Source organism: Chlorocebus sabaeus, chromosome 9, assembly GCF_047675955.1.
Source record: "Chlorocebus sabaeus isolate Y175 chromosome 9, mChlSab1.0.hap1, whole genome shotgun sequence".
In the NCBI taxonomy this organism is placed as follows: domain Eukaryota; kingdom Metazoa; phylum Chordata; class Mammalia; order Primates; family Cercopithecidae; genus Chlorocebus; species Chlorocebus sabaeus.
In genome coordinates, this window is record NC_132912.1 from 124,202,532 (window position 1) to 124,215,865 (window position 13,334).

At 43.6% G+C, this 13,334-nt stretch overlaps 1 protein-coding gene across 6 annotated transcripts in view; it reads right to left on the reverse strand.

The window, feature by feature from the left end:
* Positions 1 to 13,334, reverse strand: part of FGFR2 (fibroblast growth factor receptor 2) — a 121,406-nt gene that overhangs the window by 71,163 nt on the left and 36,909 nt on the right. For all 6 annotated transcript variants that reach the window (XM_007964286.3, XM_007964279.3, XM_038009619.2 and 3 more), the window contains one exon: positions 1,576 to 1,745. In XM_007964286.3, the coding sequence (XP_007962477.1) occupies positions 1,576 to 1,745 (170 nt within the window). The remainder of the gene's footprint in view (positions 1 to 1,575; positions 1,746 to 13,334) is intronic.

The window sequence follows — 13,334 nt, forward strand, 5'->3', positions numbered from 1 at the left end:
AGAGGCCCGCATGGCATGGAACAGTGGGCAGCCCCAGTCAACAGTCAGTGAGGAACTGAGGCCCTCTGCAAGGAAGTGAATCCTAATAGCAACCATATGAGCAGTTCCTTCCCCAATTAATCCTTCCGATGAGACCTCAGCCTCAACCCTTCCTTGTTTACAGTCCTGTGAGACAGCCAGAGACGGAAGATCCAGCTAAATCACACCTTCATTCCTGACCCAGGAAACGGTGAGGTAGTAAATGTTGCTCAAAGCTACCATACCTTGGGGCAATTTATTGTGCAGCAACAGGTAACTAATATGCCCACTTATGTTCCAAATGCATCAGAGACTTTCATCATTCCTTCAGTCCTCTTCGTATGCTCAATTATTACAGTTCTCCCCTTCCATACTAAATAATTTGGAAACTCCATCTCTCTTTCTGAGACACCTCTCCTTCCAACTCAGACCTAAATCCTTTCCTGACCTCCTTTCTCCTTATTCTTCCAAACAGCCAATATTGCCTTTCCATGCACATCCATGGGATGCAACATGTTCCTGCAACTTCAACCAAACCTGTGTCCCTCCTGTTGCCAGAGTTCTCCTCTGCCTCCCCTCCAAGACTGGACTAGGAGCCCCTCGGAACTGGAGCCATCCCTCACCCTGTCATCTCCCCAGAGCCCAGGAGGGTGCCTGGGTGCTCAATGTCTGCTAAGTGGATGAACAAAGGCTAGAAGGAGCATGCACAGGCATCTGCAGGGAGACAGTTGCCAATTTCAAACTCCCTAGGGAGTGATGAGACTAAATTTCATGGCATTGTGTGACGGGCTCTTCAGAATCCTTCAAGGAGGACGGCAGATTGCTGCTGTCATTTCCATGCACTCTCCCTTAATGCTTCATATTTCACACCCCAGTCTCTAATCCAAGTCCTCTCACTATTCATGCAATCCTGCTCTGACAGGGAAACTATATTGACGCTTCTCAAATTCCACACCCGTTTTAGTTTTATACACTATAAAGCATATAGAAAACAGACTCTCAACTTTCGACCCTTCTGTTATTAAACTCTCCTCATATGAAGAACACCACAAATGGGAATTGTACTTTAAAATTACATGCCAGTCTGGGGTAATATTTTTTGTTAATATCAAACCCTGACATGGGCAATTGTGGCAATTATTGACTGTTGTTAAAGTATTCCTTCTAATTTCTGCTAACTTTTGAGCACTTTAAAAAGATAAACAAAAATGTAGGGCTGGGCATGGTGGCTCACACCTGTAATCCCGGCACTTTGGGAGGTTGAGGCAGGCGGATCACGAGGTCAGGAGATCAAGACCATCCTAGATAACACGGTGAAACCCTGTGTCTGCTAAAGGTACAAAAAATTAGCCAGGTGTGGTGGTGGGCGTCTGTAGTCCCAGCTACTTGGGAGGCTGAGGCAGGAGAATCGCTCGAACCTGGGAGGTAGAGGTTGCAGTGAACCAAGATCATGCCACTGCACTCCAGCCGGGTGACAGAGAGAAACTCCATTTCAAAAATAAATAAATAAATAAACAAAAATGCATGAAATGTGATGTTCTGAAAGCATAATTCTACCTTGTAGCCTCCAATGCGATGCTCCTGCTTAAACTCCTTCCCGTTTTTCAGCCACCGCATGGTTGGTGTTGGGTTGCCCCCCGCTGGGCAGCGAAACTTGACAGTGTTGGCCGCAGGCACAGCATGGAGCCGCTTTTCCATCTTTTCTGTGTTGGTCCAGTAAGGTGCTCCTGTTTTGGAAAACAATATTAGAATGTATACCAATGGACAGCTTCCCCTCCATGAGTAAACTCAAACAGGTTAGATCATTTCGCTTTGCATGTAAATGATAAGCTATTTTTAAAATCTTTGGGTAATATTTACATTTGGAAAATATTTTCAGAAGTCTAATCCAGCTGGCTGAGCAGAAGGTCCCAGAGAGGGACGCTTCATGTCTACTAACAGGGGGGGAAAAAAAAAGTGTTTGAGGCCCCTTCTCTCTCTTGTTCTTGATGCCAGAAAATCATTTTATGTCAAATCATGTTTTAAAATGCTACTTTATATACATATGAACAACATATACAACTGTGACAGCTAAGTCCTCCAAAAATATATCATTTTGGATTGCCACACCTATTAAATGGTCACATATACACACTAGTTAAAAACAAAAAGCCCTATCAACTTATCCACTGGCGCCTTACTTTAAATGGCAATCAATAGTATACATTATCATTCTAATATAATAAAATAGCCCAGAGAGGCATTCATACATTTCTCAGAACTTATATACAAACAGACAAACAAAAACTGTATCACTAAATACACACTTTTTTTAAAAAAAATTATTTCCAATGGTGGTTATGAATGTTATAACCCTACCACCCCAAGAGGAAGCTACCAATTAAATATGTTACAGTTATGCCCTCCAAATATCCCTGAAAGTCATAAATACAAGTGATTTTTTAAACTCAAGAAAAAAGTTTTAAATCACCAAGCAAAGTGTATTTTATCTAAATAAAAGCCACAACCTCAAGCCAGAATAGCACTGTAAATTCTTCATGCCTGCTAATAGTGGCTAATTGACTACTACTGACTGAAAGCCTCTGCTTTGCCAAGCACTGCTCAAAGAGTTTTTACATGTCAACACACTAATCTTCACACCAATTCAATGAGAAAGGCACTATCATAATCTTGGCTTCCAAGTGGGGAAACTGAGGCACAGAGAAGTTACATAACCTGCCAAAAGCCACGAAGCTTGGAAGAGGTGCAGCCAGGATTTGAACTACACCAGCCTGATGCCAGAGCCCACTGTCTTCAACCCTACTCTCCACTGCTAGGAAGACGCAGCTTCTCCATGAGGTTGGAATCCGTACCTTCCACCATTCTGATGTTTAAGGCTAAAGTTCGGGAAAGCCAGCCTGGGTCAAGGCACATGTCCTCCTTTTTTCCTGTCCAGAACCTCTACCGTACAGCAATTTAACTTTTCACATATATGTTTCTGTCTTAGCAAAGTGGTAACCAAAATCCCTGTATTCCTCTGAAACAGCCACCAACAGGACCTTGAACATTCTAGAAGGCTAATTCATAACTGTGCTTATTTCTGAGGAAGGCTAGACCGAACAACAGCACACACACTTCACAAACCCAAGGCAAAATGGCCCTAGGCAGGGACTTTGATGCATATTTAGAAGTCTCCTCTATTCTATGGGTGTAGAGCACAGTCCCTGGGGGATAAGGATCCCCTTCACTTAGCAGCCGACTCTCAGGATACAATTAGGAATTGAAATGATTGCATCCAAACACCTACCCCAATTAGCCTTCACGCTTGCTCTTGAAACCTGTCGTCAAAGGTAGGGCTGAGATTTCTTTGCAAGGGCACGCCGTATCTTTATCCCTGTGCTTATCTAAGTGTCAAAGTGATGGGATTTAGGTGCATCCATACGATGCTAAAACAGCGGGAAGAGGGGCAAAACTATAGAAGCTGGGAGGGAAGAAGAGGAAGGAGAAGAAAAAAGGAATAGGGACTGAATTCTTTCGTTTGAATCCAGTTGCATTTGCAACCTGGGTAGCCATTTGGCTTTGGGTGTTCAATGCCTATAAACGCACCTATTCATTTGAAGGTTCACCAGGGAGTACTTGATTCCTATTCATCACAAGACTCTCAGGGCCTGGCATATACTGAAACAATTTCAATAATCTTTCATTTTAAAAGCTTCTACTTAGAAAAATCCATCCACAGCCACAGTCACTAAAAAGAAACCATTGAGAGCACAAAACAAATAATGAGCTTTGTCACTACACAAAGACGTTTACAAATCTGACCTAAATGGAAAGCATACCTCATGCTGTCAGGTGTCTGCACTCATGTCATTTGTTTAAGTAAACACAATAGCCTATTCATAAGAATTAGCTAAATATTAATGCAGTAACTCTTTCAGATCGCATCAATTACTACTGAGCTGATCCTGTGGAATGTCTTTTCTTTTTTACATAGAAGAAATCAACAGATACGTGCTTACATACCATGAGGCATGATTTTTATGTTCCCTAAAAAAAAGTGGGATTTAGCTGAAGGAACTAGGAATGTTGTTCTTTTCTGCCCTCACTGGGCCAAGCCATGGGTGAGACTGTAACAGCACAGGGACCGCCCCAGACCACGCGCACCTATGCAGGCCTGACCTGTGGCAACAGCAACAGCACACGGGCAACCCGCACCTTTGTCTTGGTGCCTCGGGAGTGATTTAAGGACTAAGGTGAAATAATTTTGCTGGAATTTCTGGCAGGTAGCCACTTCCCTGGGGTGATATTTCAATCATCAAAGCTACACCTATAAAATCTGCTTCTGCAAAACAGAGACACAGCCATACAGCAGGATACGGGCACAGGGCTGCTCATCTAAGTCGCAGAGATCCAAGGTCGGGGGGCACCATAAAAAATCCAGGCACAACCCTCCGCCCAGGCTCCCCTGTGTGACCAGCCCCACCCTGGTGACTGCTAACATCACACCAGCACACAGCCTCTCTTTAAATGTCAAGCTCACAAATAGGTTTAATGAACTTGATACGGGAGGGGAGGAAGTCTTTTTTTTCTTTGAGACAGTGTCTCGCTCTGTTGCCTAGGTTGGAGTGCAGTGGCACGATCTCGGCTCACTGCAAGCTCCGTCTCCCGGGTTTATGTCATTCTCCTGCCTCGGCCTCCTGAGTAGTTGGGACTACAGGCACCCGCCACCATGCCCGGCTAATTTTTTTTTTTTTTTTTTTTGTAGTAGAGACCGTGTTAGCCAGGATGGTCTCAATCTCCTGACCTCATGATCCGCCTGCCTCGGTCTCTCAAAGTGCTGGGATTACAGGTGTGAGCCACCGTGCCCGGCCAGAACTCTTTTATAATTTTACAATAACTCTTCCTGAAATACACTAGCTTTATGTGAACCTTGAAGAATCTGTAAGATCTAGAAAAATAATAATACTATAAGATAGCCTTACAGTGTTTCCTTCATCAGCAGCCTGGTGTCCTCTGTATGTTTTCGCAGTTGGAAAGGCCACACATGGAAATGCCAGGGCTTCCCAAGAACTGCAAAGCAGCTGGAGACAAACACCATCCAGGCACCTAGGGCAGGCTCCTCTACCTAAGGAAGCCCCTTTTATACCAAGGCTCAGGAACAGCTTTAACAACTCTCATCTGGAGAAGGAACTCATGTACCAAATTAAAGATCTACCAAAGCCGAGATCAGCCTTGTCCATAGTAGATGCTCAACAGGGATGTTTACTCAACAATCTTATCTAAAATGAATCTGCAGTCCAGGTGCAGTGGCTCACGCCTGCAATCCCAGCACTTTGGGGGCCGAGGCAGGCAGATCACCCAAGGTCAGGAGTTCAAGACCAGCCTGACCAACATGGTGAAACCCTGTCACTACTAAAAATACAAAAATTAGCTGGACGTGGTGACATATGGCTATAGTCCCAGCTACTCAGGAGGCTGAGGCAGGAGAATCGCTTGAACCCAGGAGGCGGAGGTTGCAGTGAACCGAGATCATGTCATCGCACTCCAGCCTGGGCGACAACAGCAAAACTCTGTCTCAATCAATCAATCAGTCAAATGAATCTGCAAGCCAAGGACACATGAGTTTCCCTGAACGTCATATACCTTAGAGGTGTATGAAGAGTGAGCTTAAAGTCAACTAATAGAGATGTGTGGTATAAACTTCCAATGGCATTCAAAATGAATGACACTAAACCACCTGTAAAGGAAACAAATTAATCTCGATGATAGGTATAGTACCTTTGGCTCTGACACTCTTAGAGCTTCTGATGTGATAGGTACCACGAGAATGATGTTCTCCTAATCATTAAATACTAAGAATGAGCTGATTAAAGGAACAGTCAAACCTAGCCACAGTCAATCTCATCCCATCACCAGCACATAGCATACCTACTCATTATCATTTTCTACACTGTAACAGTTATTGCATATAAGTAATAATATTAAGTAAGTAGAATTTTATTTTAAGACAACAGAAGTCTTTTAAGATGCAATGGGTTAAAGAGAGATTTATAAATGCACAGAAACTTCCCTTAAAGGACTCCGACACAGCCTTTAACATTCCCACCCCAGAGCCAAGTTATCATTCTTTCTCGGGGCCCCTTCTTTGTGATAGATGTGTGCTTCTAACATCAGTTTCTCTGTACTGAAAAATATTCCTTCTGATGCTGACCAACAAGAGTAGGGCACCTGGAGGGTACAGCTGGAGTTGTCTTCAGCCTATGGGGTAGGCACTCAAGCGTTTATTGGATGGATGGATGGATGGATGGATGGATGGATGGATGGATGGATGGACGGATGGATGACTATTAAAAGCTTTAGCTATAAAGTGAAGTAGTTGCACTGATTAAGGTCCCTCCCAGTTCGAACATACTTTCCAGGTATCCATGTGCTAGGCAGGTATTGATTCTATCAACAAATGGTAGGATTATATGATTTCTTTTGACCCTGAAATTTAAACTTAATCAGAAACCATAGTCTGCTGGGCCTGCCCCCACCAAAACCCTTACACATCCCAATGCTGACATCTAAGGTTTATAATCTTCTCTCTCTCTCTCTCTCTCTGGAACCAAAAAAAGAGAGAACACGGCCCAATGATTTAAAGGAGAAACATGGAATCATATTACCAGGCTGTACCAAAAGAGACCTCAGTGGCCATCTGGCCCAACGACTGATGTGATCAGTGTCATCCAGAAAGGTTAAGTGATTTGATCAAGGTCGCACAGCCAGAGGCTGGGCTAAGGCCAGGCCCATCTCCAGCTCCCTGAGCAGTGTTCCTTCAACCACTCCAGCCTGCCCTTTGAACTCTCCCATGGTAATTAAGTCAAAAGTTCAAGATTTATGTGAGCAGCGGCCACTGATGACTGCCAACTGTATTTTTATGGATGCAAAAAATTTTAAAAACACAGCCTGTTTCAGCTCCTAGATTAAGTCTCACAAACTCTCTAAAGCCCCACTAAAGCCTCTGTCTCGAGTCTATAATTAGGGCTTTTAAAAATATCACTAATCAGGACATTTGAATGCCTTGACTCCTGACAGGGGAAAAATGTCTCAGAGCTCCCCACTATCCTGCAGTTCTGTTTTCAGTTTGGTATAAACTAAGAGAAAACAAATCTAACAAACTATGGAGATGTGAGTGAGGATACGATTATGAGGGAGTGAGTCTGTGGCTTTATTTGAGAACTCTCATTAAAAACTTGCTAACCAGCCAGGCATTCAATCAGAAATATACGTTTTAAAAACCAAGCAAGTTAACCACAAGTGAAAGAACTGAGCCCACGAGCAGACCAGTTAGCCCATGGGAATTGCCAAGATCTGCCTTCAAAGGAAACTTCTCCAATCATTGGCTGCGCTGTTTAACCAAGGAGGAGACTGAGAAAGATATTCAGTCCAACCATTGGATGGAACCTCATCACCAGTCTTTGTGATAAAATACCAAAACCAGCCTTTTCTTTTAAGAGACAGGGTCTTGCTATGTTGCCCAGGTTGCACTGCAGTGGTATGACCACGGCTCACTGCAGCCTTGATCTCCTGGGTTCAGGTGATCCTCCCACCTCAGCCTCCCGAGTAACCGTGACTACAGGCATGAGCTACCACACCTGGCTAATTTTTTATTTTTTGTAGAGATGGGGTCTGGCTATGTTGCCCAGGCTAGTCTCAAACTCCTGGGTACACACGATCCTCCTGCTTCGGCCTTCCAACTAGCTAGGATCACAGGCATGAGCTGCTGTGCTGGCCCAAACCAACTTATTGATGATGTTTTCATTACAAAGGGAATTTCCAAAAATTTGTGAAGCCTGTGTGGGTTTTTTGTTGCTGTTGTTGTTGCTATTGTTCTTTTCAATTCCTAGAAACTTCAGCACAACTAAGAAGCCTGCGGTTACCAACTTAGGATCTCTACCAAGTAAAAATCCCAATTAGAACAAAGGTGACTTTGAACTGTTATCGGCAGGTTAATCAATGAAATGTGTTTGGGATCTCAGGCTAACTACCTTCATTTTCCCTAGTTACTTCCAAAAAAAATAGCCTTTCTCCCTGACATGGAGTGTGGGCATCTGCAGGTCTCAACAGGAATGAAACCAAAATAGAAAATCACTTTGTCTCGCATCACTCGAGAGAAAGAACCACTTTAGCAGCAAGAGTCTTGATACAGCTGTTTCTCCATCACTTCCTTCGAGTTAAGCAACGGACCTGAACTTTTCGTCAATCATGATCTTCTCAAAACTAAGTCTCAAACTCTTCAGAAACATTAATCACCGAAACACAAGCTGGAGACAATAAAAATCCCTCGAACAAATGGGTATATGTATCTACCTAGTGGCTGCCAGATAACCCATCAACACACCTAGTTTTAGGGAAGGCAAGAACTAGTTAACTTATGCTTTTCTATGCAAAAGGATAAATTCTCAACCTTTCAAAACCCTCAACCTGGATGCATTTCAAAAATTAGCATTTGAAATTGCAACTTTCTTTCTGGAGAAAATGTGTTGCACCGAGGGGCATACGTAACAGCATTATTTCCTGGCAGCCAGGCTTGTAATGACATCACAGGACTGTTCCACTTGGAAACATCTAGTGCTGGTACCGTGTGAGGTCATCAGCTAGTCAGCCGCTAAAATATGACCAGAGAATGCCCTGCACATCTGTGATGAAGAAATCAACTTAAAATAGATATAGATAGATAGATAGATAGATAGATAGATAGATAGAGATAGATAGATAGATAGATAGATAGATAGATAGATAGATAGATATAGATAGATAGATTTTTTTTTTTTTTTTTTTTTTTTGAGACAGAGTCTTGCTTTGTCGCCCAGGCTGGAATGTGGTGGCACGATTTCAGTTCACTGCAACCTCCGCCTCCTGGGTCCAAGCAATTCTCCTACCTCAGTCTCCCGGGTAGCTGGGACTACAGGTGCCTGCCACCAAGCTCGGCTAATTTTTATATTTTTGGTAGAGATGGGGTTTCACCATATTGGCCAGGCTGGTCTCGAACTCCTGACCTTGTGATCCACCCACCTCGGCCTTCCAAAGTGCTGGGATTATATCCGTGAGCCACTGCGCCCGATCTTTAATTCTTGATTGTTATTTTTGCCATTGTATTTGGTGCCCAAGCTTTTTGTACTTTGTACAGAATCTAAAAAGAACTCTAGCAGGCAGCTGAGCTTGCCTTCTTATATTAACCACCAAAATTAAATCAATAATCTAGCATATCAGCAGAGGGAATGACCTGCAATATATTTTTCCAACTGGAAGATACAGAACTAAATTTTCAATGTCTCAATCCAAAAGGAGGAAAAAAAAAAAAAAAAAAAATGAAAAAAGCCCAAAAATGTTACCATCAACACCGGGTCACTGGGGCATCATTTGTCAAAGTTCCTAAAGAAGAACATTCAAACACACCCCAGTGGCATTTCCAGACAATGAGAAGGCACCAGAGAAATCAATCTGTACACATGAGTGTTTTCCAGGTGGCTGAAAATGCAAAGAATTTGGTGCTTCTGCAATTTTCCCTATTAATCGGGTCAGGCATTTGACACTTGAGGTGGCAAAAAATTGTTTTAATGGCAACGTCCCCTTTCCTGCCTTGCCAATTACCCCGGCCATGGCATTCCTCTGTCCACACAGGCCACAGCTGCTTAATCTCAGCCGCCCCAGGCTGCACCTGTGAATCAGACCAGCCTAATCACACTAACAGATGGCAGAGGCCAAGTAGCCAGCTAAGAACTGCTATCACTTTAAATACCATCTAATGTTTCACAGACACCAAACAGAGGCACCTCCTCACAGCAGTGTCTCCCTGGTACAGCTAACACTAGCCCTTAATCACTGCAGAGCACCCATTTCGGGGGCAGAGTTGATGTCATTTGAGAGCTAATTACAAAAGAACCCTGCTCGCAAGGTGAAAGCATGGCAAGTACACTGTTGGTTGGCATTCATCACATGGGCGCTCTACCCCCTGGCCCTTCTGCATGGGCGCTGAGCAGTTAGGAACAGTGTTCATAATGCAAAGCATAAGGGCCACAGCACATGATCCTTCTGAACCACTCAGCCTGCCTGTCACGTAATCCATACCTTGCTGTTGCATTTTATTGCTTCACGTGGTTTCACGGTAACCTGCTATTAGGCAGGTACCTGACCACCAGGACAACACAGTTCCCCAGGCATCCAAAAACCACCCTGACAGAATCCGATGTCTCAATCCACAGCGAGGACACCCACATACAGTAAAACTTGAGAGCTGTAAACACCTGTACAAGCATTCTCACTCCACCCACATCGTGACCCTAGGATGCTCTCATGCAACACGCCTACGACTGAAACGCAGCTCTGCTTTTGCTTGCTGAGCCACAACTTTCCAATCAATAAAGCAAGAATAAATACTCTCTCCACCTGATCGGGTTATTAGTGGCATGGATGGAACCAGCAACCAGCTCAGAGCCTGCCTAGGGTGGGCCCTCAGCATCTTTGCCTCCAGCTTCATGCCAGAGCCACTGGCCAAAAGAAGTGAATGACGTGCTCCACTGTATCAGTGCTTTTCATTAAATAATAATGATAACCTTTTTAGAAGGCTGGTATAAATCACAGAAGATACTTCCACTCACCTTATTATCCACTGTTTTACGAACAAGACCACTAACGGTAAGCTCCCATTCAGGGCAGACCTCCCTGTGCAAATTCTAAGCCAGTGGTTCTCGCATTTCAGTGTGAAGCAGAATCACCCCCAGAGTTTCTAAGGCAATGGGACTGAGGAGGAACCTGAGAATCTGCATTTCGAGGGAGTTCTCAGGTGACGCTGATGCTGCTGGACCAGGAACTTCACTTTGAGAACAACTGCCCTAAGCTTCCTCTTGACAAAAAGAAAGAACTGCATCAACCAAAATATTTCCCTTTTGCCCAAGCTGCTAGGAAATTCAGGGACAAATCTCAATCTTCATTTAAGTAACTCATTTATCCGAGGTACCTACCAATATCTGTTTTATCTTCTTCCTTTAAAAAGCTAAGACAGGCCGGGCGCAGGGGCTCACACCTGTAATCCCAGCACTTTGGGAGGCTGAGGTGGGCAGATCACCTGAGGCTGGGAGTTCCAGACCAGCCTGACCAACATCGAGAAACCCCAACTCTACTAAAAATACAAAATTAGCGCGGTGTGGTAGCATGTACCTGTAATCCCAGCTACTCGGGAGGCTGAAGCAGGAGAATTGCTTGAACCCAGGAGGCGAGGACTGTGGTGAGCTGAGATCGCACCATTGCACTCCAGCCTGGGCAACAAGAGTGAAACTCCCATCTCAAAAAAAAAAAAAAAAAAAAAAAAACAGAAAAAAAAAGTATTTTCAACAAATAGTGCCAGAACCACTACAGGCTAAAAAGTGAATCCATACACACACCTAACATCCTTCACAAAAATTAACTTAAAATAGATTACACACATAAATACAAAATACAAAACTATAATAATCCTAGGAGGTAACATAGGAGAAAATCTAGATGATTTTGGGTTGGATGATGACATTTTAGATATAACACCAAAGGCACCATCCATAAAAGAAAAAACTGGACTATATGAAACTTAAAAATTTCTGCTCTGCAAGAGACACTGTCAAGAGAGCGAAAAGGCAAGCCACAGGTTGGGGGAGAAACTATTTGCAAAAGCGATGTAATAAAGGACTGTTATCCAAAATATACGAAGAACTCTTATAACTCGACAGTAAGAAAACAAACAACCTAATTAAAAAATGGGCCAACGGCCTTAACAGACTTCTCACCAAAGAAGATATATGGATGGCAATTAATCATATTAAAAGATGCTTCGCATCATCTGTCATCAGAGAAATTTAAATTAAAACAACGAAATACCATTACACACCTATCAGAATGGCCAAAATCCAGAACACCGGGCACATCGAATGATGTGGAGCAACAGGAACTCTCATTCCTTGCTGGTGGGAATGCAAAATGGTGCAGCCACTTTGGAAGGCAGCTTGGTGGTTTCCTACCAATCTAAACACACTCTTCCCACATAATCCAGCAATCACGCTCCTTAACATTTACCCAAAGTAACTGAAAACTATGTCCACACAAAAACCTGCGCAAAGATGTCTGTAGCAGCGTCATTTGCAACTGTCAAAACTTGGAAGAAACAGAGAATTTTTTTTTTTTTTTTTTTTTTTTGAGATGGAGTCTCACTCTGTCACCCAGGCAGGAGTGCGGTGGCGTGATCTCGACTCACTGCAACCTCCGCCTCCTGGGTTCAAGTGATTCTCATGCCTCAGCCTCCTGAGTAGCTGGGATTACAGGCGTGTGCCACTACACCTGGCTAACTTACGTATTTTTAGCAGAGACAAGGATTTCGCCATGTTGGCCAGGCTGGTCTCGAACTCCTGTTCTCAAGTGATCCACCTGCTCAGCCTCACAAAGTGCTGGGGTTACAGGCATGAGCAATGGTGCCCGGCTGAGATATCCTTCAGTAGGTAAATGGATAAACTTTGAGACAAACAATGGAATACTCAGTGCTACAAACAAATGACCCATCAAGCCACAAAAAAAATGAGGGAAACTTAAATGCATCTTACTAAGTCAAAGAAGTCAATCTGTAAAGGCTACAGACTGTATGATTACACATCCTAAAGTCAACCACAGACTTTGGGTGATAATGATGGCGCAGGTTCATCAACCAGAACAGATGTACCACTCTGGTGGGGATGTTGGTAACAGGACAGGCTATGCATGTGTTGGGGAAGATTATATGGGAAATCTTTGTTCCTTCCTCGTTATTTTGCTGTGAACCTAACAGTGCTCTAAAAAATAAAGTATTGCCAGGCACGGTGGCTCACGCCTGTAATCCCAGCACTTTTGGAGGCCGAGGCGGGTGAATCACGAGGTCAAGAGTTCAAGACCAGCCTGACCAACATGGTGAAACTCCATCTCTACTAAAAACACAAAAATTAGCCAGGTGTGGTGGCAGGCCCCTGTAGTCCTAGTTATTCAGGAGGCTAAGGCAGGAGAATTGCTTGAACCCAGGAGATGGAGGTTGCAGTGAGCCGAGATCACGCCACTGCACTCCAGCCTGGGTGACAGAGCAAGATGGCGTCTCAGGGGGAAAAAAAATACATAAACTAGCCAGGTGTGGTATATTACTTAGGCCTTGTTTAAATGTACTAAATTGACTAAAATCCTTTTAAGAAAAATGTAGAATATACCATGTAAGCAGAGAACCCCAATACCCCATGTACAAACACTTTAGGAACATTCCAGCCAAGTCATTGGAAAATGCAAGTAATGCTATATTCTATTGTCTT